Source organism: Colius striatus, chromosome 1, assembly GCF_028858725.1.
Source record: "Colius striatus isolate bColStr4 chromosome 1, bColStr4.1.hap1, whole genome shotgun sequence".
In the NCBI taxonomy this organism is placed as follows: Eukaryota; Metazoa; Chordata; class Aves; order Coliiformes; family Coliidae; genus Colius; species Colius striatus.
The window spans coordinates 93,634,091-93,660,307 of NC_084759.1; the positions used below are offsets into that span (position 1 = coordinate 93,634,091).

The 26,217-nt window shown below is 38.7% G+C and overlaps 3 protein-coding genes across 9 annotated transcripts in view; 1 reads left to right on the forward strand and 2 right to left on the reverse strand.

Annotated features, from left to right (window-relative positions):
- Positions 1 to 7,717, reverse strand: part of TTC3 (tetratricopeptide repeat domain 3) — a 69,769-nt gene extending 62,052 nt beyond the window's left edge. For all 5 annotated transcript variants that reach the window (XM_062001121.1, XM_062001102.1, XM_062001130.1 and 2 more), the window contains exons 1-5: positions 7,594 to 7,717; positions 6,751 to 6,835; positions 3,916 to 3,961; positions 1,005 to 1,137; positions 489 to 573 (exon numbers count right to left, since the gene is read on the reverse strand). In XM_062001121.1, the coding sequence (XP_061857105.1) occupies positions 489 to 573; positions 1,005 to 1,137; positions 3,916 to 3,961; positions 6,751 to 6,831 (345 nt within the window). In that variant the 5' untranslated portion in view covers positions 6,832 to 6,835; positions 7,594 to 7,717. The remainder of the gene's footprint in view (positions 1 to 488; positions 574 to 1,004; positions 1,138 to 3,915; positions 3,962 to 6,750; positions 6,836 to 7,593) is intronic.
- Positions 7,718 to 7,927: 210 nt separating this feature from the next.
- Positions 7,928 to 13,325, forward strand: PIGP (phosphatidylinositol glycan anchor biosynthesis class P). 3 transcript variants are annotated; one of them, XM_061988635.1, is made up of 5 exons: positions 7,928 to 7,946; positions 8,366 to 8,466; positions 9,761 to 9,833; positions 10,346 to 10,464; positions 11,921 to 13,325. In XM_061988635.1, the coding sequence occupies exons 2-5, from the start codon at positions 8,385 to 8,387 to the stop codon at positions 12,049 to 12,051; spliced, it is 405 nt and encodes a 134-aa protein (XP_061844619.1). In that variant the 5' UTR covers positions 7,928 to 7,946; positions 8,366 to 8,384; the 3' UTR covers positions 12,052 to 13,325. The 3 variants fall into 3 exon arrangements, with proteins under 3 accessions (XP_061844619.1, XP_061844618.1, XP_010193468.1); XM_061988634.1 differs by lacking the exon at positions 7,928 to 7,946 and adding an exon at positions 8,085 to 8,146; XM_010195166.2 differs by lacking the exon at positions 7,928 to 7,946 and having other exon boundaries at positions 8,121 to 8,466.
- A 7,189-nt stretch (positions 13,326 to 20,514) lies between these two features.
- RIPPLY3 (ripply transcriptional repressor 3) lies at positions 20,515 to 26,217 on the reverse strand. The gene is made up of 4 exons (XM_010195177.2): positions 26,084 to 26,217; positions 25,115 to 25,184; positions 21,475 to 21,542; positions 20,515 to 20,659 (listed from the first exon to the last, which is right to left on the reverse strand). The coding sequence occupies exons 1-4, from the start codon at positions 26,215 to 26,217 to the stop codon at positions 20,515 to 20,517; spliced, it is 417 nt and encodes a 138-aa protein (XP_010193479.2).

Consider the following 26,217-nt stretch of genomic DNA (forward strand, 5'->3'; position numbering starts at 1 on the left):
AAATCATTTTTAGATGTAGGTATGATGTGTTTTTTAAAAAAAAAAATTAAAATTGATTCACTACCAAGGATACTTTTTATGTCATTCTCCCCTCTGCACTGTAATGTTTCTGTTTGAAGTCAGCAACAATATCAAGTTTTAAATATTATTTGTTCAATGGGAGAAAAATAACTGAGGAGGAAAAGAAGTATTGAACTTGTTCATCTGGGAATGGTTCCATTTTTCTCACTGATACAATGCTTAGCAATTTATAAGGGGCCCAGTCAACTGTATTATTCACTCTACAAATATTTAGCAAGTGATCCCAACCATAATAAAGCCCATGACACCCTCTCTTTCTAGAAAGCTATAACTCAACTATCACACAATTTATTCATTCTAGTAAAGGAAATATCTAATTTGAGACATAGTCCCCAGGCACATAAGGTATAAATTTAATTAACCTAGTCTACTTGAAAAGTTACAAAAAATATAAATATGGTACTTACAACAACTTTTTTAACTACATCACAAAGGTCTTCCAAAATATCTACATCACAGAGTCTCCTCCAAGACCAGTCTACAGTCTGCAAACTGTTTAAAAATAGAACAAGTTATGATTCAGAAAAATAACACTGCATTACATGGTCTTAATTACAAATATTTACAGCAATTGTATTTTAGCAAGAGCAGGGTTACAAACTCAAATCAAGTCCTTCAGAGAAGGGGAAAGAAAAGAAAAAAGAAAAAAAAAAAGAAAAAAAAGAGCTGCAAAGATTTGAGTACTTTTTTTAAAAGGCATCCATTTCAGCACTTAAATATATTCTTAGATTCCAAACTTCAGAAATCCATTGTTAGAGGGGTTTTTTCTGTATATTCAAGAACTATGCCTTCTGACCTTCATTAACTTTGCCTACTGGTAACAACATTCCTACAGGCAGTTTACCACTACTGAAAGCATACAACAATCTTTCACAGTTAACAACAAAGGCTGGTGAAATTACTTCAAGAACATAATTACTTACTACAAATCCACTAGCAAAGAATTAGCTTCACCGTTGAAGAGAAGAGGCCAAAACATGCGTATTTTAATAATGTTGCAATATTCTCTCAATACGTCAACTGGCTGACTGCACCATGCCTCACAGGGATCAACATCTTCAAGAAAACAGTTTGGGATTAGACTAGACAATTCAGGCACTACAAGTAATCAAAGTCTAAATAAACATTCAGTTATTTCTATACTGTATTCCTAAGTACTACCTAAACAGAACAAGAAAACTCAAACACACTGAACACATCTGCCAACTTGAGAGGGTTTTATAAATTGAAGGGGGAGAGGGAATTTACATGGGGTTGAGACTAGGGACCTCCTGGCAGGCTTTACATTCCCTGCTCAATGAATCACCTACGTTATGAATTGTGTTGATATAATACATCACAAATTAGTAAATGTAACCTGTTTCTGAATGAGGAGCCTAAAAAGGGCTGTGAGATGTTTAAGGGATGCTATTTTCAAGACAAAAACATGACCCTCTTCTAACTGTACTCAATTATTTTCTACAATAAATCTAGAGTACTGTGGTAGCAACATGGTACAAAAAGATGAGGAATAATCTTCTCTTTCTCCAGAAGTCATTATGTGTGTGATGCATGGTTCTTAAAAATACCAACCCTTTCCCTCATAGACTGTCTTTCAATGGTAAAAATCCCTATTAAACTACTGAGGTGGCATCAAGTAAGCTCAGAACAGAAGCAGTATCATTTGAGAGTCTGAATAGACGCAAAAATTAATTTTACACAGCTGGGTGTGTTCATCTGAGTTTCCTACATATTACAGGTTACCATTTGTACAGTGGATATAGTTTTGAAGAACTTGACATACTCAAGCCACATGGTTTTCTGCAACTACTAATTTTTTTTTAAATACTTCAACTCCAAAACTATACCTACAAAGATCAACTTGAATCTTTAGATCTATACAGCTGAAATAAAGCTGTAAGTAAAACACAGGTAATGAACACAAGCCTTAAATCTCCATCCTCAAGTAACCTTACTTGATTGCATACACATATCACAGAACCTTAAGGGTTGGAAGGGACCTAGAAAGATCTTCTAGTCCAAGAACCTTGCCAGAGCAGGACCACCTAGAGTAGATCACACAGGAACTCGGTGATCTACAGGTGGGTTTTGAATGTCTCCAGAGAAGGAGATTCCACAATCCATCTGGGCAGCCTGCTCCAGTGCTCTGCCACTCTCACATTGAAGTTTTTCCTTATATTTCTTTGGAACCTCTCACGTTCCAGCTTGTACCCATTGCCCCTTGTCCTATCATCAAACATCACTGAGAAGAGCCTGGCTCCATCCTCCTGACACCCATCCTTTACATATTTGTAAACATTAACAAGATCATCCCACAGTCTCCTCCAAGCTAAAGAGCCCCAGCTCCCTCAGCCTTTCATCATAAGGGAGATGCTCCACTCCATCACCTTTGTGGCCCTGCATTGAACTCTCTCCAGCAGCTCCCTGTCTTTCTTGAACTAAGGGGCCCAGAACTGGACACAATATTCCAGATGCAGTCTCACAAGGGCAGAGTTGAGGGCGAGAAGAATCTCTCTCAACCTACCGCCCACATACCTTCTAATACACCCCAGGATGCCATTGGCCTTCTTGGCCATGAGGGCACACTGCTGGCTTATGGTCATCCTGCTGTCACCAGGACCTCCAGGTCCCTTTCCACTACACTACTCTCTAACAGTTCATTCCTCAACCTCTACTGGTACATGGAGTAATTCTTTCCCAGGTGCAAGACTCTACACTTGCCTTTGTTGAATTTCATTAGATTTCTGCTTCTCCCTTCAGCCTGTCCAGGTCTCATTGAATGGCAGCACAGCCTTCTGGTGTGTCAGCTACACGCCCCACTTTAGTATCACCAGCAAACTTGCTGACAGTGCCCTCTGTTCCCTCATCAAGGTCATTAATGAATATATTAAACAGTACTGGTACCGGCACTGACCCCTGAGGGACTCCACTAGATACAGGCCTCCAACTAGACCCTGTCCCATTCATCACAACTCTCTGCCTTCTTCCCTTCAACCATTTAACAATCCACCTCACTACTTGATTATCCAGATCACACTATCTCAGTTTAACTGCAAGCATGCTGTGGGAGACAGTGTCAAATGCTTCACTGAAATCAAGGTAAACCACATCCGCTGCACTAACACCATCTGTCCACCTGGTTACATCTCCATAAAAGGCTGTCAGATGGGTCAAACATGACTTCTCTTTGGTAAAACCATGCTGACTGCTCCTAATGACCCTCTTGTCCTTCAAATGCCTGGATATAGAACCCAGGATAAGTTGTTCCATCACCTTTCCAGAAATGGAGGTGAGGCTGACTGATCTGTAGTTACACTGTTCCTCCTCCTTTACCCTTTTTGAAGACCAGAGTGACATTTGCTTTCCTCTAGTCCTCAGACACCTCTCCCATTTCCCAAGACTTACTGAAGGTGGCGGAGAGTGGTTTAGCAATGACCTCCGCCAGCTCCCTCAGCACCCGTGGGTGCATCCCATCGGGCCCATGGATTTATGTACATCCAGACTGCTCAACAGATCCTTAACGAAACCAGGCCTCATCAACCAAACAAATCTCGTCCTTTAACCTGACTGCCTCTGAAATCTGGGGCTCCTGAGGACAGTCTCCAGCAGTACAGACAGAGGCAAAGAGGGCACTCAGTAACTCTGCCTTCTCTATATCCTGTAACTAGGACACCAAATTCTTCCAATGTAAAAGAATACACCAACATTTCTGCTCCCAAACAATAATTTTCCACTTATTAGGATACAACAAAAGTGAAATAGTAAATCAAAAGATCCAAACACAGCATGAAAAGTGCATTAGAAAGTTAAGTAATATTGGTTTAGTTTACATACCTGTTTTAGGCTTATGTGACGATAGATGTACAAACTCTCCATGACTCTAAAGATAAACATATTTTTTTTAACATTGCACATCTTACAAATGTGTTTAACTATAAGGAACAATCACTCATCTGTTTATAAACATTAAATCTATATAAATTGTATATATCAGGGGAAGGAAGAGATCTTTGTGTTCTGTCACCAATCCATTTTCTCAAGAAAAAGTAATTATTGAACACATTTAGACCAGTATAAAAGATGGTCTGTGGTTGTACTTTCATAAGCAAGTAGCACGATCAAACAGGAAACAAATCTATAAAGCAAAGTATTCAGTACTGAATAAATTTGCTTTCACATCATACACTCTTCAAAGGGTTTTAATTGGCATTAGTTTAAACCTAATCCCATGCACAACAGCCATTTGTGGTTGATGCACATTACCTAGACTCTTAAAACATCTTCTAGATTAGTTTCACCCCCAACAGATACCACTAGCACACACCAAGACCTCTTCACAACATAAGCCAAATCATGAATGACAGGAACAACTAGGGTATTTTCTCCAAGTGTTCTCCTGGTTAAAACTAAAATACTAATGCAGATGCATTAATTAACAAAAATAATTAAAAATTAACAAAAGATATTTTGTTAAATATCAGCTATAATTATTTAGTAACTAACTAAAATATTCATGCATACATCATGAGCCTAGAGAGAAAAATTTTTTTTGTGTACTTATTCATTCTTAACAGAAACTTTTAATGAAGTGTTAATAATGATCATTAAATGCTCAGCGGCATCTGACTGTTTTCTATCTGAGGTGAGTGAACATCCCATGTCTTTTCTCCCTACCCTAAGAATAAAATACTATTCTCCCCATGTTTGTGCACTTCTGCCAAGGGCTTTCTGAGGAAAACAAGTAAATTTAAAGTCTGCAGTATTTTGCAGTACCAAACGACAAACCCCTTTGGATCCAATATTTCTATTTCACAGTAAGTAAACTAAAAAAAAAAAAAAAACCAAACCAAAAAAACCCAACCAAAAATTAGGGGAGGGAGCAGGGGTAAATCGAGTTTACTGGAGTTAACACAATGGTTTAGTTGTTATCTTATGCAAAAAAAAGTTTACATGGAGAGCCATTAAAGAAAGTCCATAGATTAACAGTTGTGAATGGGTGGGAAAACTTTTGCTAGTTTAAATAATGTACAAAATCACACTAGAATTGTGTTCCAAAAATTAATAATTCAAAATCTGGTACTAGGCAGCAACATAGCTTGAATATATCCAAAGAAACATCTTTAAGATAACAACATGGGTTTTCAAAAAATATCTATTAAACTGTTTCGAAAATTAATGCATGTATATAATACATATATATGAAAATAAATTGAATTCACTACTTCATGGCAGCATACTACACCAATACTTGAATGAGTTTAAAAGATAGTACTCCATATAAGCCTCTCAAGATGAAGAATAAATGACTTTGTTCTGTTTTACAGATCCCAACAAAATCTATTAAGAAACACTGAATGTGTGTCATCTAGTAAATACTATTTATCACATCTATGTTGCTTTATCATTTCAAAGAAAAGCAAAGCTATTTCTGAATATGTCTGGAGAACAGTATACAAGCAAATTATCAAACATCTTTCATAAAATTTCTTTAACAGACCTTGACTCTTTCTCGAAATGCTAGCATGCTAGTGCTGACTTCCTAACTTGACTCAAGGTGATGACAAGCAGTCATATGATTGCATCAAAAGTAGAGCTTCTAAACTATTACAACATTACAAGTAAATCCAGCCGCTTTTGCTTGGTAACAGGGGGAGGGGATTGTAGTGCACACCTGGACTTCTCCCCCGCCACCCCTGGCTCTTGGGTTCAGACCCACCTCCAGCCTGCCTGGGCCAATCTGATGCTTCTTGCAATCACTATTTAAGGATGGGAGGGTGTGTAGGAATGTTACAAGATGGAGGCAACCACGTGGACCCCTCAGTCAGAGAAAGAGGAAGGAAGGAAGGAAGAGCACCAGACCAGAGACCCCTCTGCAACCCGTGGCAAGAATGCAGCTGTGCCCCTGCAACCCATGGAGGGCAATGGCAGGGCTGAGAGCCACCAGCAGCTCCGTGTGAGTGCGCCTGGATGGGCAGGAGACTGTGTGAGGAGGTGGCCATGGTGCGGGCCATGCTGGAGAGCCTGTGTGCTGCAGAGCAGACCCACAGAAGAGGGAGAGAGGAGCTGCAGCTTTTGGGATGAACACACATCGGAACAGTCTGTGTAGAGCTGCCGTATGTGTGGTACCCCATGGACTTGCAGGGAGGACTGGGGAGGAGCCCACTTTCTCTGAGGAGAGACAAACAGCGGGAGCTATCAGGCATGGACTGACTGAAACCCCCATTCCCTGCCCACCTGAGCCATTCAGTGGGAGAGGAGAAAAAAAAACCACTGAGCTCAGGGCTCTGAACCCTGGAAGAGGTGGGGAGAAGGTGGTCTGAAAGGGCTGGTTGTGCTCTTCATCATTGTACCACTCTGCTGTTTTCGGTTTGCTATGTTTTGGAGTTTTATGGTTATGTTTTAGTCAGTGTTGGATTAAATTATTTTCTGTTTTCTTCCCCAAGCTGAGCAGCCTGGACCATAGGTGGCAATTAAGCCCTCCTTGCCCTTTGGCGATTCTCAAGTCTGTGGTACTTGAGTCTAATCGTGGTCTTTTATCCCTGGATGGGCCTAAACCATGACAATCAGTTTGAATTAATTAACACTAGGAATTACCTTGTAGATATAATGTGGGTATAAACCCCACTGTAACATCTTCCAAGTTTTTCATATAGCTTCACACCTACTTACCAATTCACAACGAGATCTATCAGCAACATAAACAGTCAAGGCTGTAACGTCAGATTCATACACAGGTTCGTCATAGTACATGATCCTGAAAGAAAAGGATTGTGACAACTACATGAACGGAAGCAAGGCAAGAGGCAAATAACGTGTGCTTTGCAGGACTTAAATTGATGACAATGTTAAACTAGTATTTGCAAAAGTTTCTTGGAAGACACGTGTTCATATCGTTATAGAGCATAGGTGTTTTCAACATCAAAAAGAATTAGCTAAATGAACTAACGATCTTCTAAATCCCTGAAGCTTGACAGCACTCCTGCGCGCTACCTCACTTCTGACAGGGAGGAGAGGGAAGGGCACTTCCAGCAGCTGTCTCGGGGAGCAGCATCGCAGGAGTTGTTACCCCATCCTCGCAGAGCGGAGCTGCACGCTCCAGCTGACAGACCCAGCGGCGCCCGTCCCACCTCGAAAGCTCCGCCAGACGTGAGACAGACCGGCCGGGCTGCCCGCTACCCCGGAAGCCCCGAGGCTCGCCACTGACGTGTCGCAGCCCGCTGTTTACCACAGGGACAGCCTTCCCCGTACCCGATCTTCCCCCAAGCAAATTGCTCCAGCGACCCACACCGGGGCTCTGCCGCGGCTCTCCTGGCCGACAGCACCGGTCCGCGCCCTAGGCGGGACGGGCCAGGGGTCACTCCGCCAAGTGCTTCGAAAAGCCGGGCGTCACCCACCCGGGCCCGGCTCCGCTGGTGAAGGGGGGGGTCAGGAACTCGGCGAGGGAAGAGGCGTGAGGAGAGAGCCTGCCGTCACTCCAGTACCTGCACCTCACTCCCTCTCGCATTCACTCACCGCCTCCCGCCGCAGCCGCCGGCCGCGCTCCGCTCTTTTCCGCAGGGCCGAGCTGGCTCCTATGGCACCCCACCTCCAGCCGGCCCCTGCCGCCGCACTCGCCAGCCCCCTACCCCAGGCAGGCGCTGCCTTACTGGCTCCCTACCGCCTGACGTCAAAAGGAGACGAGCCAACGCGCGGCAAGCAGCCGCCTGTCCCCGCCTGCCGGGAGCGTGCGAGCTCTGCGCATGCGCACGACATGTGGCGGGACAACACGGGAGGGGGAGGAAAAGGAGGGGGGTGTAGGGAGCTCTGAGCGGGCGAGGCGCATGTGCGGCCTGGCGGGAAGGCGGATGCCCGGAATCGGAGGGCGGGTAGGGATGGCGGTTGGCAGCTTCCGCCTTCCTTCCTTCTTCCCTTATCATCTTGCTTCTGCTGCGGAGGCTGTGTTGGGTGTTGTTACCTTCCCTAGTCAGGCCGTGACCTCGAAAGGAAGGAGAAGAGCGGCTTCGCGGAGCGGGGCGGGGGGGAGGGGGGGTCGGTAGCACCGCGGCTCCTGTGCGGCCGTTGAGGGGTGAGTGGAAGGCCGGCCGCCACAGCTGGGCGCGTGCGCCTGCCCCTCACGCCTCTGCCCGCCGTGGGGCTGAGGGGCGCCTGCGTGGGCCTGGCAGCGCGCTAAGGTGTCGCGTCCCACCCACACCAATAACCGGGGGGGAGGGGTTCTGAGGGGACCTTACCGGGAAACCTCTAAAACAAACGCTTCTTCACCCTTGTTTCGCTCCCCGCCTCGAAGTTAGAGGGAAGAGACCGATATGGTTGAAAACTCTCCGGCCCCTTTGCCAGAAAGGGCGATATATGGATTTGCTCTTTTTTTAGGATCCTGGTTTGGCTTTAGTAAGTACTGAATGCTTCACCAAAAAATATGTCGTTCCGATAAAACCATCTGAAAAGGTTCAACATTGTTACTACTATTGTAAGGGTGCATGAGGAAGGACTAAGGGAGCATTACTTGCCCGACCTGTCAGTTGTTACAAAAATCTGTCATGGCATTTTTTGATTTCCTCACAATTTGCTTGCCTTTATCCTTCTTACAGGGTCTTTAATAGTACTATGGAGGCAATTTTTAAAAAAATTCTCTGCATTTTTATTTCAGCAACTATTTTACTTAAATGATGTACATTGTGACTGTTCACTAACCACTGCAGGAAGTGTAACCTCCCCTACCCAAATATTGAAAAAAAAAGGTCAACCATGAGAGAGTGAAAACACTTTTTTCAACACAACAAAAGGTGCTGCAAATATACTTTAGTCAAATAATAAACTAGGATCCTACTATAGCTCTTTCTCATGCTTACTTAGGAAATGAAAGCAAGTTGGTTTGTGTTCCCTTCACAGGAAGTCACTGCAATTTCAGTAACTTGTGTCATTGTTTATCTACTGACCTATTCCCCCTCAAGTTTTGTTGAGCCTTTCTCAGTTTCGGTTTCATTGACATGAAAATGACTAATTTGCCAAGGATCAGAAAGTATTTCCAGTAGCTTTTTTTTTAACACTTTCATCCAAGCACTGCAATTCTATGAACATTTTCAACAAAATGACCCACCCACTGTGTGGTCATTTTCTGCCTTAACATTTTCTACATTCAGAGTAATTTGGCATCCTTTTGCTGTAGAATCATAGAATGGTAGGGTTGGAAGAGACCTTTAGAGATCATCTAGTCCAACCTCCCTGCAGAAGCAGGTTCACCTAGATCAGGTCGCATAGGAACGTGTCCAGGTGGGTCTTGACCTCCAAGGCAGGAGACTCCACACCCTCCCTGGGCAGCCTGTTCCACTGCTCCCTCACCCTCACAGTGAAATAGTTCTTTGTTATATTTAAATGAAACTTTTTGTGCTCCAGCTTTTACTGAGGGTTTTTTTCTTCTGCAGTTGAACTTTCAAGAAATTCTTGTCTGTCCACTTAAGAAATCAGAAACTAAGTGTTATAGCAAATGTCTAAATGTTACCATTCTTTCCTGGGCAGGTTTTGTGTCTCTGTATACTTTACAATGTTTTAGTAGAGCTATTTTTGTTTAAATAACATAAAAGCAAAATATTGTCTCAGCATGTGTCAGCAGAGAACTACTGCTGTAAAACTTTGGAAGGAAGTCCAAAATGATATCAACCATATTTTTATTTCTTCTGTACAGTCTTATATCTGATCTGGGCATATATTCCTGAGACTTGGCTGTTCTCATTGGGACTAACATACTGGCCTCAAAAGTAAGCTCAGCTAGTTAAACTCTTTAGCCTGAATGTGTGTATGTATGAGACACAATTATTTTCAAATAACAAAACTATTTTTAAAAAGTGGCTTTATATTTAATCAATTTATTTTCTAATAGTAAAGGACTGTAATCTTTGTGAAGCATTTTCTTAAAAATTCAGGTAAGTAGCTAAGATGTGTAACGAAAGAAATAGTGCTTGAATATTTTATGATAAATTTGACAGTTTCTTTTCAGGACATTTGCTAATGAAATGCAGTAAATTTTAAACCTTAATTAAAACAATATTAAAAACCATTTGTAAGGAATCTATTTGTCTGTTTATACCAAACTGGCTACTATGACTTTGTAGTCAATAAACTTTGGGAGAGACCAGGGGCTGTATTTAGAGGTGTTATTTTTTTTACTCTTGCCTGAGTTTGTGCTAGATACAATAACCACTACACTAGAAGTGTTAATGTTAGTTGTTTGTTGTTATGATCTGTAAATTTCACAATCTTTTTTCCTCAGATACTGGGCAGTTGCTTTGCCAGTGTACCTACTGGTCACCATAGGAATTGGTTATATATTACTTTTTGGTATTAACATGATGAGTACAGCTCCACTTAACTCCACACATACCATTACAGGTAACTTTATTAGTGGTTTTTTAAAGATTTTGATACTTAACTGGTATTTTCTGTAAATATATATGTGCATACATATATAATATAAATAAAATACTAAGACTCTAAATATTTTGATTTAGAAAAGGAGTTCTTGTACGTACTGAAGTGCTAGAGTGAAAAGAGCCTGACTCTTCCCTCTTTGCCATCTCACAACAGTAGTTCCCAACTAGTAGAGTGTACATTGTTAGATAAACAGACCACATTAGAGAAACAAGGGTTTGACATGTAAAAATCTCCCAGGCATGCACCTTGCACTACAAACCAGTGAAGAGTGTTGTGTGGAGAAGGGTGTGAGTACCTGCCTGGCAGTGGCAGAGGTAGGGAAAGCATGCAGGAGTCAAGGTGGTGCGAAGGAAGATGTTACAGTATTGAGGCCTGGTCAGAGATGTTAGTGACTCCCTGCTTAAGGAAGCTGTTTTTCTTTTTTTCTCTCAGCTTTTGTATAGCCTTTACTCCTGCCAAGGAGACATGTTCTAGGCATTCACAGTCTTCTCTAGGCAGCTGCTTCTTCCACTATATGAGGAGTTCCACCACTATTTGCAGGTGGCCATTTTTATTAGAAAAATTGCAGACTAAATATTGACAAGAAAGTTTCCTATTCCTAAGGGTGCTGAAGTTGCAGTATTTTAAGAAATGATGTACATAGTCTTACACTACACTGAACTGCTAAGGAAAAATGTAAGTCGAGGCTTTAGTTCAAATGCATTACTCCAATGCTTGCTGTCAAGAACTGCTGTTTAGTCACCTCTCTGTTCCTGGCCACTAATTCACACTCTCATGTCACTCATTTGGTGTCAACCCGAAAGTTTGTATAACTCTATGGGAAGGTTTGATGGGAGACCTACTCTGAAAAACAACTACGTTTGAAAGTTTGTTTTTCAGAGGGAGCAGTTCCATAATTGTGTTCAAACAAAAATGTTTATGCAGCTATAAGAATGGCTACTGTGTGGTGATGGGAACAAGCAGCCAAGATAAAGGGAGGGTGGAGAGCATCTCTCAGCAGAAATCCTAGTACAAAGTGTTTGAACTACAGACTGAGCAATTCACTGCAGGTTATGTGTGGGGGGGGGGTAGTGTTATTTGCTTGTTCTTTTTCTCTTTGGGTAGTTACTGTTTAATGCCATGCAGCATCTTAAACCAAGAAAGTCCCAGAGACCAGTTTCAGCAGGAAGTTAGGGTTGATTTCATCAAGGACTCTGCTAGTGTACGTTGGTGTAAAGTGTTTCTGATGTCCTCATTATACCTCTGCAAGATGGGGTTTCCAGCATCACTTACAGTAGCTAAATGTATACAGTGTTACCTCTGCAAGATGGAGTTTCCAGCATCACTTATAGTAGCTAAATTTATACAGTGTTGCATTTTATAATATTTTATAAAAGAAAAAAAATACATTAAATATTCTCTTTCTCTCCTGTAGATGACTATGCAAAAAAACAGCAACAGAAGAAATTTCAAGAAGAAGCAATTCCAGCGTTAAGGGATATTCCTATCAGTGAAGTAAACAGAATGTTTTTCCTTCCTGAAAAAGGAATCTGCAATAGCAGATAGTCATTATTAAGATCTGTTGGAATAAAGGATTAGTAGAACTGTTACATAAGGAAAATCAAAACCTCTCCAAGCGGGAAAAAAACCCACTCTCTTTGTAGAACAAAGCTTTTTTTTTTTTTTTTTTTACTCCTGAATTTCAACTAAATTCATGTGGACACATTTCCTTGAGATGATGTGATTTCATTGTTATGCATGTGCCTTAATAACCTGCACTGGTAAGAGAATAATGCCACAATAATTTATCTAAAAATTGTTGTGAGTTTAAAATAGAATTTTATTACTTACAATTTCCCTCTGAGAGTAAAATAAGTGCTTTTGGGCATAGCTTGTTTCTGTTTCTCTTTGAATTCAGGGAGAGAAAATACGTTCTGTTGAAGTGTTTACATTGTAACTATACAGTTTTCATTTGTAAATGTTAATAAAATGTGGCTAATTTTTACTGGTTAAAGTTAGCCATTTTTCTGTAGTTCCATGATATTTGTCCTGGGTAAAGGTGTATAGTGGTCTGGTTTTCTTTACACATCTTTACTCATTTTCTTTACTCATCAAAATAAGTTTGTTTGGGGATTTTTCCCCAAATTAGTGGACTTATTGAAATACTAGAAATAAAGAAGGCAGGTTGTGAAGATTTTCTGAAAACAGTCTTGAAATGGCTCTCTTTTTTTTTAACCACTCTTAAGAGTTTTGAAAACTAGATTCAAGAAAATTTCTGGAGATACGGGAACCAACAGCTCCATCATTATAGTCTAGGTTATAACACAAAGGATGGTAACTTGTTATGGCAGTGGTTCAGGTGTTTCTCAAGCAGTGAATTTTCTTTCATATATGCCTTGTTGAGCACAATTTTTATTTCCCTTCTTCCAAGATTCACAAAGCCAGTTGTCTTCAGTAGTCAGCATTATATCATTCGGTTATAAAGACCAGTGAATAGAGCCTCACTGTCAGTCTGTTACCTCTGTAAACCAACTTCTGACCAGCCGAGTATTTAGTTAAAAACATCAGTATTTCGTTAAAAGATAATAAATTTTTGAAAATTCATGTAAAGAATCTTATGTCAGTTCTTTAGAAATTGGTCAAAACAACTCTCAGTTATTGTGGGAAGTCTTTGGACAGTGGTAACAACCCATCTGATATGAATGTGAAATTCAAGAGTTTCTTGTGTCTAGTCTTTGGTAATTTACTATTTTTTCCACCTGTGTTTGAAAAGAAACCCCAAACATGCTAGGTATTATGGCCAGGAGAAAAATACCTTCTTAGTGAAGGAAAAAAAAAAAGTGCTTTTAAACATTTCTCTCTAAAATAGTAGATTTTAGATGGATCGTTTTTTGGGTTGCATTTCATAAGATTGCCTGTTTGTACCTAAGTCTGATAACTGTAAATTAGTATAATGTTTATTTGTTAAATGGTTATAGGCTACATTGTTAACTTTTGGTTCTCAGTTTGCCCCCAATTGCTATTGTTTCTCCCTCCTGCCACAATTTTGCTGTTCTATTAATTTTAAGTGCTCAGATACCCATGTGTAGGGTGAATTTGAGGTTTTATAATCAACAGACAAAAAGATGTCTTTACTCTTAGACACTGTAGACACTGACCGTATATTTTTTTCTGTGTAATTTCTACCTATGTTCATTCCTTTTACTTTCTGAGAAAGCAATTTCACTTGTAATTCTAACTTGACAACGCCATGTTTCTGATATCATTTGATATAAGGATTAATTTAGTCCCCTGTAAAGGATACTCAAATCCCTTCAGGATGAAGAAAAGCTACTGGAAAATGCCCTCAGGCCCTGAAAGCACACAAATTAAAGGACTATAAACCTTGGACAAAGATTGTATCAGTGATGAATCTGCCGTTTCATTTGACTGCAGACCTCACAATTATGGGAAAACTAACAGAAGCACCTAGATGAGTAGGCAAAATGGGGCCATTTGTTTAAGTAAAACTTGCAGGCATGAAACTCAATCTTTGCTTTTCTGTCACTACTGTGTAGTGGTGCTTCAACAACACTGAAATGACCTTTTCTTCAACTTGGGGAGTATTGTTGGACAGTTCAGAAATTGCCTCTGCCATCAAAATAAAACCTAGTAACACAGTGTATAGGGGCTAATAAGTGTATTGTAGAGAACCGCAGATGTTTGAGATCTGTCGTTTCACAACCTCATCTGTGACTGTGATTAAGGAAGAGATAACGCAACTCTGCCAGTAAAGGGGAAGGAGTCTGGCTTTTCTATACAGCACACTTCTAGCTGCAGCTGTTGTGTGAGGTTGATATAGATTTTGCCTTAGATATTATTCTGAAAAAAACCCCTGAAGTGATTGAACTGAGTTGCTAGTAGTGCCTTTCTTTACAAAACATACCTGTTCAAAGACTGGATATCAGGTATCCATTCGTCTCAGTGACTACGGAAAATAAATAAATAAAGGCAACCCCCCTAAATTTGCCCCCATTTTCACCCTTCTGACTTACTGACAGCATATTGTTGTAGCACAACCAGCAGTAACCAGTAGAGTCAGACCAACAGCATCATCCCTGATAAAACAAACCAAATTATGATACTTCACCGTTGCTTTTTAAAGCACTTAAATTTCTTCTGCAGTATACTGATGGTATTTTACACATCCCGCTATAGGCATACTCTCTTTTAAGAACAGTTCCTCCCAAACAGGTACTCCAATGTGCATATAAACACCATAAAAAATAAAGGTGCACCATTTCTAATAAAAAGCTTGTATGCCAAAGGAAATAATGGAGCTGTGGTTGCTGAATTTGTGTAAAGGCGGTACAGTACAGCTCTTCTTTCCATCTTAGCTGTAAAGGAAAGGGTAGTAACACAGTGTGTTTATGATGTTGAAGTTGAGAAGTACTGAATGAGAAACTTTGGGCACAGAGTCATGCAACCAATTTAAAAAGGGAAGCTATCTTGGATTTGCTCTTTTGCATTGCACCATATTGAACGCCATAAGCTTGGAGGCTTCAGCGGGAATACAGTGTGTATGCATATGAAGTAGCAGAAGACCTGAATTCTTTGTGTATCCATGTAATTTCTTTTTTATTGTAAGCATTAATGGAAGTATTTTGCTACTTTGAGATCATCAGGGAGCTATAGTAAAAGAGAGAAATGGTCTGTTGTGCAGTTCAGAGTTATAAAACATACCAAATATTCAAGCACATATTAGTACAAAGCACAATTTTATGAGTTTGTGTTTACTAGTCCTACAGATAGGATGACTGGAATATGAAAAGGAAAGCAAAAGAAGCACAACATCTCAAATGTTTTATTTCAGTTTATAGGCATGAAAGTGAAGCAACGTTGAGTGGAAAAAAACTTGTTTCAGCAGTAGTAAAATGGAGTTGTCTTTCTGCTTGAGATATTCAGGTATAGTTTTGCTGTTACTGAAGTTTCAAGGCCATCATAAATACATTTTGAGCATCCTATGGAATGCCATCAACTTGATTTGATGGTCTTTGAAATAACCATTGTTTGTGATTGGGGGAGGAGATAAGCTAAAAAGTGAATAAATAAACTAATAAAATTTGTAACTGGCAAAAGTTCAGATATGTTTAATTACAATGATAGACACTCTCATATAAATCAGAAAGATGTAATATTAAGTGTTTATACTGCAGCTGCAGGCAGCATTTCTGTACAGTTAAAAATTGGCCCAAATCAGGAGGGCCCATAGTCCCCACAGTGCAGGTAATGTGTCTGAATGTTTTCTGAGAGTAGGAGCAGGGAAAATATATGTATGTTTTAGTTCCATAGTGTAGATCCATTTCTAGTACTCTGTACTAGGTGGTCTGTAAACATAAAAAATAAAACTACCAACAGCAAGTAAAATCTATAACAGAAAATATGGTGGTAAAGTGATACTAATAGATTTTGTTGTTCTTTTGGTGGGCTTTGAGACGTTCTAAGTTCAATTAGGAATAAGTTAGGCCAAAAAGATACTCTAAGGAAGAGATAACTGTAGAAACAGTGAACTTTCCATCTCTGAAAAGCTTTAATATGCAACTGAAATTAATGGTGAGGTAGTCTAAAAATGGTGTTTGACTCTTCATCTTCTCTGCTCCAGCTTTCTGTCCCAGGACAGTGTAACAAATCAATGTCTTGGCTACATCTCAACAATTTAGTTTTGTTAGAGTGATATAAGCTACAAGATCTTTGCCCTAACGTACCATTTCTCTAATATTTAGTTCACATTCATGTAAAAGCTCCCACTACAGGCACAATGAGAAACTCACCACTAAAGCTCTTTTGTGAATGACTTTCTGAATACTTGATTTATGTTTCTCTGGACTTCATTTATAAATGTTACGGTATTTCTGGCTTTCAGACAGAGTAAATAGTAAATGATTTTGTGTAAATATATTTTGTTCCATAAATTTTGTTCCATAATCTGCCTTTTCCATGGACACTTTAGTGTTAAGTGGCTACAACGTTTCATGTGAAGTCCTGCTTGCTGCTGTACTGTGAGATTTCTGGTCAACACTAGAGGAACTGAGATGAATAGAGGTTTGTATCTCTCCCTGTATTCATGAAGTGAACCGTATTTCAATGAGAAAGTTTTGTAAGCATTTGGTCTTGTTCTGCCAGTTTCCTTACAGAGACATTGCCAAAGTAAATTCTGTTAGTATGCTGTGTGTGCTAACATTAGGTATCAACTTAATTCTCAGCCTTTTGCTACAAGCAGCTGATTAACCCAGTCTGGAAATCATTATTATATGAAGTATAGATAAATGGTAGATGCTTCAGTGAATTGGATGGATTTTATCTCCAGAGCTCATAAAACCTCAGTTGTGAATACCGCCTTTTCCACAGTTGTGGCAATTTAATCCTGCCACTTTTGCCATTCTCTCATTATAAATGTGTTTAACTATTGTAATGTTAGACAATGGAAACTAAAAGGTAACATTTGCTGGAAATGTTGCAGCTGTTAACTACTAAAGGGAAGTTCTCTGAAATAGAGGTATTGAGCCAACAACTTAATCTGTAAAATGTGATATTTCTAGTCTTCTCTTTTGAAGTAACAAGCTCATGATGTACACTCAGTATTTGGGGATGTTTTGTTATCTTTTTCCTGCAAATGATGGATGAGTCTAAGGTCACTGGAAACTTTAGCAAGGTCAAATCGCAGATGAAGTAACAAACCAGAACTGAAAACCGAAAGTTAACTGCAGTTGAATAACAGAGGTGCTGTATTAATTCACTTTTAGTCTACTCTTAATTATTAACAATTTGATAGGGGATTGCAATGCATATTTTATTTAAGTGTGTAAATAAGGATATGTTGACATTGTAACAGGAAAAGACTGCTATTGGCCAAAAAAAAAAAACCCAAAAACCCACAAGAAGGATAATAGAGCTTTGGCTTCCTTTAATAGTGCCAATCAGGCAAATAATACAGTAATATTATCTTAATTTGAAAACGAAATTTGATTATACAGAGGTAACCAAGTGGAATATGTAGCAGAGACTGAGAAATTGAATCAGGCTAATACACTGTTGTCAGACCTCAGGAGATGTGCAAAGTGATTTGTTTTGATATTTTTAACAGCCTTTGGTTTGTCTGTCATCCATTATCCAATTGTATTTTTTTCTAATGTCTGCTGTACTATCTTAAGGAACACAAGATATTTTTTTCTGTTTCAGAGATGTGGATTTGTAACAGCACTTCCTTGCTTCATTAAATCTACATCTGATGCATCCAGTTTTTTCATCAGAGACCATGATAAATGCAGCTAATATCCTGCCTCTAACAGTGACTAAATAGTGCCTGCTATAATAGTAAAAGCGAAGATTAAGGCAAGAAGTAATGTTTCCCCAGAATGCTTCCCCAGCCTGCAACAATGTGAACCTTCTGAGCCAGATGTCCTATCTTTGTATTTTTCTTGTGAAAGCCTTTCAGTTACTCTAAGTAGGTAAACTTAGTTTTAACAACATCACAGCATAATCACAAGTTAAGTGCTTCCATTTGTTTTAAACTCACTGCTCAGTGTTTTCATTTGATGCTCAGTCATCCTTCACCATCTCCAATCCACTCAAGATGTTAAAAAGGTATTTATATACTCAATCAAGCCTTCCAGGTTGAAAAGTTCTGATCTGTTTTGGTTTTTGTATAATCTATATCCTTCATCATCCTTCCCCTTCTCTATATTACACTCAAGTATGAATATAATTTTCTAGGACACAGCAGATTGCTCATTGCTGTCTTGCAACAGTGGTACCATCAGCTTTTTGCTGAGTGTCTGCAAACATGCATGGGGCTCATCTGAAAGTGTAAAGGAGGAAGTAACAGGCAGCACAGTCTCAGCAGAAAGGTAATGATTAGCAAGGAAGAACCTTCAGAATGTTCCTTTTACATAAGGAATCCTTAAATGGTGAGACTATCTGTGTAAGGCAAATGCCTCTTCAGTGTAGTGTGTGTATTAGGGAGCACTGTGTTGTGTGGGGATTGTGTAATAACCACTGTTTTTGTACAGGATGGAGATGGTTTCCTCAGCACATCCCTCCAGATTCCAGTAATCCTCAGTGAAGGCCTGAGCAATTCAGACCTAACCATGCTGGTTTGAGTTTTAGCACAGATTAAAACGTATCAACATGGAGGTGTCTTAAAAGGTGAGAAAAGGCCCTGTTCAGGACTTGAAGGCAGAACTCCAGATGTTGGGAGTGAACTCAGCTGAGCATGGACACTAGAGCTTCTTGCAAAGAAAAAGTTGAAGCTTAAAGAACAATAATTTTACCATAGCAGGCAACATGACATTGCTGACCTGTTAAATGATCTTGGATGCTCTTCTGTTTGTGCTACACACTCAGTGAACCTGGAGCATAACTAACTTGTGAGAAATATCTTGTGAGAGAACTGAAAGACCTTTATAATGCCTGTATTTCAGTTCCATATGTTGGGAAATGAAGATGTGGGGATGATGAATGAGTGAAATGTGAAAACTGAATTTTCATGTGTCACACCAGGGTTTATAATTTCAACCAGTTCTTGTAATTCCATATATTATAGGATGCTATCTCCTTGTCTACATTTAATTAATAGATCCACTTTCTAGTTTGTAAATGCAGATTTAAAAAAAAAAAATTCTCCATCCTAATATGTTCATTCATTTGGAATCCTAATTTTCTCAACTTTTGATTTATAACACTAGCACTATGTTTGACAGTACATTGTACCAAGATGAAGATCTGACATACTCTTTAAGTGGCTCTTACAACTGTTTGACCTTCTCTATGCCACCAACAGTAGTGAAGAAAAGGTCAAGAGTCTTGGAATCTGGCTTTGTCTTGTTCCTGGGGAAACTATGGCAGTTCTGGTGAGAGGTAAGATGCCTGAAGCATAATAATTCTGAAATATAATAGGGCCAAATAGCTAATCCTTGAGTTAAAAAATGCTGGCATAGCAAGACAAATACTGGCAAACTCTCTGAGCACACACAATTTATGCAAACAAAAGGTTAAGCAGAACAGATTATACCAATTCTCTAAATGAAATAAACTGTACTGAAAAAGTAGGTTTTGCAAGTGAAATAACAGTGTTGGAATAAATGTGTCTGTATTGTACATAACATAAAGAGGCTTTTGAAAATTAGTAACTTAATTCTTGAACATCAATTTAAAAGAGATATCAACATAGAAAGATACGCACCCAAACCCCACTAAATGGGAATCTATGGTGAATCAGTTATATTAAAATCATAGATTCAAGCACACTAAGCTATAGAAATAAGATTTGAATATTGTAGTGAATTGAAAAAGGTAGCACACAATGCAAGTTTCAATGTTTTAATTTAATCATGGTATTTAATCAAAGCTGACTTTTTTTCTGACAAAAAAGCACTTTTCTGATTACAAGGGGAAAGTCTGACAATAATAGAATGAGAGCACTCTAGAAAAGTATCATGACTGTCATTTAGAGCTTGTCTTGACACAGGGTTACACTGGAAATATATTAGGTCAATTTGGCATACAGCATTTTTTATCAGACTAAATATGCCCCATGGAGCTAACAGGCAATAATCTTTGAATTTTAAATAAGTTCTTGCTTAAATTCAAACACTGTGTTTCAAAGCCTTTGGGTTAGAGCTGTACATTATATTATTTTGCCTCATAAGCAATGCTATTTTACTTTCATCAGGACTGCAATGTAAAAAATAGTGAGTACCCAAGAACAGTGCTCTTAATGTTCTTAATCTGTATTACTTAAAGTAACTTAGTTTAAACATTATCATCTTCTGTTCAGCTTTTAAGATTTTATTTAAAAGTGTGCCAAAACAGAAAAGTATTTCCTCTTAGTCTCCAGTTGCATTGACTCATTCCTCTTGGTAAGAGTTATAAATAGTTTTGAGATTTGATGTATTTCTTTGTTGTCAGATGTTTCTCCATACCTTTTTGATTGTTCTTTTTTTATCTCTTGAATTTTATTTTGTGTTTGTCAAAGCTGACCACTGTTCATTGTTAGGCTGAACTGATTTCTTCATCTTCCTCAGAGTCGGTGTCATCATTGTAGAAGTGAATTGTAGCTTGTACTGGAAAACTTGCCAGGACCTTCTCTCCAATGTTATTAAGAAACTTCTGGGCTTTGGACTTGGGCAAATAAAGTCTAATAAGAAAATAAATTTTAAGAGAAAAAGTAAAACTATGCAATGCTTTCCCAGTTAAGCTATCTTGATTACGTTTTATCTTTCTTTGGAGAGAGAAAAATCCTAGGATTCCTTGTCTTTTAAAATCCAAGTTGCTAACTAAAAGGAACTGGTGACTTTAAGTTACCTCCATTGATTTGGGCATATTGTGTATTGGATTTATCTAATGTCCCACCCTGGTAAAGTGTTGTCAGAGCAATGATGTGCACTTGAGATGGTTTGGTTTGGCTTTTACCACAGTTCAGAATTGGTAGTGTCCCATGTGACTGGGGGAACTTTGAGGAGTATTCTGGGATGCCGGAATTAAAACACCAGGTTAAGATTGGGTGGGTTTCCTGTTGCACACAGGTTGATCTTAGTGGATTTTGTGTCTCCAGGTGGAGGAAGAGATGTACGCTGAAATTTTATTTCAAAATTCATATTGGTTTGTATTGAAATCATAAATGTCTTAATTTACATTTCAGGTTATCACTAACTTATGAAGTTTCAGGTTTCCCCCTAATTTATACGGTCTATACACATCTATGGTTTTTTATGTGCATTTGTCCAGCTTTTGATTAAATTTGACAGTGATAAAGGTCAGTCAGAACTTAAGCTTCTACAGCTTTTATAAAAAAACAAGTGCTTGTAAAGAAGAGACATTTCCATGAGTAGTTAAAACTGTGTTACTTAAAAGAGATACTCCAGAGACAAATTGATACTTTGTCTGAAAAGGAATATGTCTTGTCTTGGAAGGGGTCACTTTTCCCGTATCAAATAATAGGATTTAACTCACCTCACTGGATGTTGAAACCCCAGGGCTCCTTTTGATCTAAAATTTATTAGCTGACCATCCAGTTCTGACTGTAAAGAGATATTTATTATTGAGAATAGGCTAAAAATGAAGATTTTTTTTTTCTTCTATAGGTTATTGTAACATTCTACAGGTTTGCTGTGCTGCATGTTGCTTTAAGTGTAATTCAGAGAATGTATGTGCCCACAATCTTCCAATAGTTGCACATTTGACAAAGCATTGAGCTCTTATATTTTATAAGCCTTAAAACCATGAAGTTGTACATTTTGCTGAAGTTCTTATGGAATATCTATAGCAACTGAACAGCTAATAACAGCAGCAAATAGAAGTTTGTTTATTGGAAGGAAAAAAGGATTTTGAATCAATTTAAGGGACAGGGAGGTTACAGTTTTATAAGATACCTCTTTAACTACGTTAACCAGTAGTTTGGAGTTGTAACATTAAAATCTGCAAGTTTAATTATAATCAAAGATCAAACAAGCATGTTAAGAGTCCGAACAGTAAAATCAAGAGACAACTCGTATCTTACATTTCTAAGCAAACAGTAATGAAAAGGAAGTATTTTTGATACAACAGAGTTGGTTATAAAAATATTTTTTAAATATAAAAAAATTGGCACAGAATAAAATCCTTCAACTTAAGATTGCAATAAAAATCAATAATTGCAAATGTTAACTTTTCTAAATCCTATTATGATTATAAACTTGGAGTGTAAATCTGAAAGCAGCTCCCAAAATCACTGAGCCATATTGCTTCACCTTGTATGCATATATTCTCTTCCATATCTTATAACAAGAAGACTTTTTTTTCTCCTCCTTTCGCTATAAACTTGATGTCATATAAAATGGGAAGATTTAGCTTTGTTATACTAGAACTTCTAGTGAACAGAATCCAGAAACCATCCACTCTGTTGCACTGAAATATGACTTTTGTCATTGACAGTGCAATTTGCCTTTTTCTGAGGAAGTAGGCTTCAGCATGGATATTTTGATGGGCCCCAAAAAGCCTTTGGGCTATGGACCAAGCAAATGATCCCATAGAATTCTCCCTCTACCTTTTATGTTGCCTTATTTCTCTCATATCCACCTGTTTGCTTTGTAGCCAAAGCAATTTGTCTTCAGGCTGCTAGGGTTTTGTTGAGGGGTTTTTTTGTGTGTGTGTGTGTGTGTGTGTGTTTAATCAGGAGACTCATTTAGTTTGTTTCTACAGTACCTAGTAAAATGGACTGGTGATCTGGCTGAACACTGTAGATATGATCATAAAATCTGTTAAAATAACAGATGTTATTTTTCTCCTTTTGTATTTACATTAAAATTAAACCAGTCCTTTTTATCTTTACTGATCTATATTTTCTACTGTCCTCTATCTGGAATGTGTATTATTTTAAATAACGATGTATGTAATAATACATATTAATTATAAACACATTCTATGCTTTTTCTTTTCAGACTATAATACAGCATTTCTGAAAAACAATGTTGATAAAAGTAAATTATTGCAAAATTTAACTCAGTTTGTATAGAGCACAATATGTTCAGTGTTAAATTGTATTATGTTGTAGATATGGCAATAATAACTTCAGGTTACTTTACATGGCTTTTATTGGGGCATGACTGACATTTTAATTCAAGTAGTGGGAAAAGTGTTGCTTTTTATATAAGGAAAAGTATATTACGTTCCTATGCAACCTGATCTAGGTGGACCTGCTTCTGCAAGGGGGTTGGACTAGATGATCTTTAAAAGTCCCTTCCAACTCCTACCATTCTATGATTCTATGGACAGATAACTATAGGGTACATTGTAACACATATTCTCCACTACAGATGTAAAATTATTGTTAGTGCTTTGTGCTGTATCTTTCAGTTTCTCAGGTTAGGCTCTTATATGTATATTCCTTTCCTAAACTTTTCCCCCCCTCTTTTAAATTGCACAGAGGTTATTGAAACTTCTATTTGCTTTGCTTTCCAGTGTTTGGAGTGTCTACTGATCTGTAAAGCATTGACATTGCTCTGTATATGCTGCAGAAAATAAAAGTAGCCAGCATGCAACTAACTAGCAAAAACATTGTGCTCAATCCATCTTTCAAGGGTGTTGGCCAGACACCTCAATAAGTTTGCTTAAGAAGATACCTCTTGCCTTCCACAACTCTGGGGTGTAGGTATGCATTAGTGAGCACCTCTTCCCACCTATGCACCACACAAAGTATCCAAGCATCTTTCCTCAGTTGTTGTGACCCTGTTAGAAAGCACATGAAAGGGCTCCTAAAGTCCTCCTTCAGCCCTCATTAGATGCCCCCCTACAGGGGCATCTAGGATGTTGAAGCAGTGTGGATAGGCTGTAAGGTACGAATGAGAAGGATCTGAGAAGCTTCTGTCAGGAAGGAGAAATATTAAAAACATTGGAACCAACTGTTTCAGTTACACTCTGCTTGAAACAATGCCAAGCTGTTAGCAAGAATGTGGGAAATTTCACGTATCATCTGTTTTTCTCACACAAGTAGGCAGATGCCCAAGTGTGAATTAAACCCTTTGAGATGTTTGAATAAAATTTTCTACAAAAACATAACTTCAGTAATAAATCACAACTTCCTGATTTCAGAAACCTTAGTTTCTTGAAATTATCACTTTACAGCTCTTACACTTACATGTTTACTGATGAGAGTAAGACTTCTCTCATCCTGTGCCTCTGGGAGAGCTTGGACCATTGCTGGGAAGGACATTCTTTCACAGGCTTTCCCAAGGCACTTGCTGAGAGGAGTGTGGCACTCCCTCAGATCTGTGCAGTTAAAACCTCCATCAGTAGCAGATAAAATGTACAAGGTAAAAAAGTGTTGCATGTGTTTGAATATAGTAGAAATTGTTACTCTTCAAAGACTGTCACTAAGGAGAGTTTTCTTAACCTGCTGAGCCTTTGGTAAAAAGCTGATGTAACTAGTAGATTGGATGCTGCAAAATCTTAGGCAGGTGATTAAAACTAAGCATGGGAGTAGCCCCATTTCAATATGTTCTTAAGAGTTCATAGCATTGAGGTCTACATTGAATGTGCTTCAATCTCTCTTTGTTGTTATTCTTTGAAGCTAATAAATCTTCCTACATAAGTAAGTAAAACTAATAATCGTGATGCCTTTCAAAGGCACTTGGCAGTAAGAGCTACTTTAAAATCCAGTTTTCTGTTGATTTCTAGCTGGTTTAGCTATAGCAACATCCCTCCCCCAAAAACATCAATGAAATTGTGTCCCTGATAGTATGGTTTTTAAATTTCATCTGGAAGTCATTTTTTAAGTCCCCCTATACACAGACTAGGCCTGGAAATTTCAAACTGAGGATATTGTTATTTTTTTAATTAAGCTAATAAAATCCACCATTAAAATGAGGGTTGTGTTGAGTAAGCAGTGTTTTCTGCAGCTCTTTAAGAACTGATAATGATTCAATACCTGATACATAACTAGAGATAACCATTATCATGTTGAGAGCACCATAATTTGAACCATATTTTTTAACATTGAAGAAATGCTTGAAAGAACGAATTAATAGATGACCAGGCCTCACTTCCTGTGTTCAAAAAGTTTCAATTACTCCACCTGTTTCCTATAAGGATTATCTTATCCAGAATTCAGTCTCACCATTTGTTGATTCTCTGTCATCTCACTGTCTCTTGCTGTGAGCATCCAAGGCCTCCATAAAGCAGGGCTGCTGAAAGATTAAGATAGAGTAGCGCTCCCATAGTTAATTCTTTGTGGTTTTATCTGGACAGTGCAGCTCCTTTTGTTAGATCCTGCTGGAAGCTTTTGAAATAACATGATTTTTTTTTGTTTCAACACAATTTGATTTGGTAAACCTGATTTCTATGGCTATATTAGGCTGTCTTCTTTCTACGATCTGATTAAACAAACTAGGTGATCACTTGCATATGTTTAACTAAGCAGTTATTCTCCTTTAAGATTTCACAACTCAAAGTGACTGTATTGAACTCCAAGTCATGATGCAATTAATACTGAAATCTTTTTACCCATGCAGCACTGCTACAAAATAGAAGGGAACTCTCATTCTCTGACAGTATGTCTAAATACACATTCCATGTCGTTCATTGAGTGGCTGGTTATTTATTGAGTAAGCAACTCCAGCATTAAACTGAGACAGGTAATCTGATCTAATCAGCTGAAGAGAGCATATGCAGTGGTGAATGCTACATCTGCCTTTTGTTTGGTGGGGAGGGCCCTACAATTATGGATGCTCTCATTAACAGTACTTTCCATCTCTGCTGCTGTATAACAGCTCCATACAGCTGGGCAAATGGAAAAGTGCTTTCAGATATGAAAGGTAAATAAATTTAAAATTAATAGTAAATCAGTTATCACAATCTTAATTTTCACTTCCATTTATAAGCATGTTCCAAAATATTTGACTGAAAAGGATAAAATATCAGCAAAAGGAATAAAATACCTATTCCAAATGAAACATTTTCAGAAACGTTATTTTCCTCTTTACTCATTCTCTATTGTCTCTTCAATGCTGATATCATTGAAATGATCTTTACAGTGGGAGTTTGGAAAGGAAGGCTGCTGTAAAAAGCCTCCCTGTGCCTGCCTTACCTCTGTGGGTGCTCTATTGGCCGGGATGGGTGTTGCCGCTGTCTCTGTTGCTGCTGCTGCCAGGCGCCCGGGGAGTGGGGACAGATGAGACCCGCTGAAGCCGGGAGCGGGAGACCTGCAGCTGCACCCTCCAT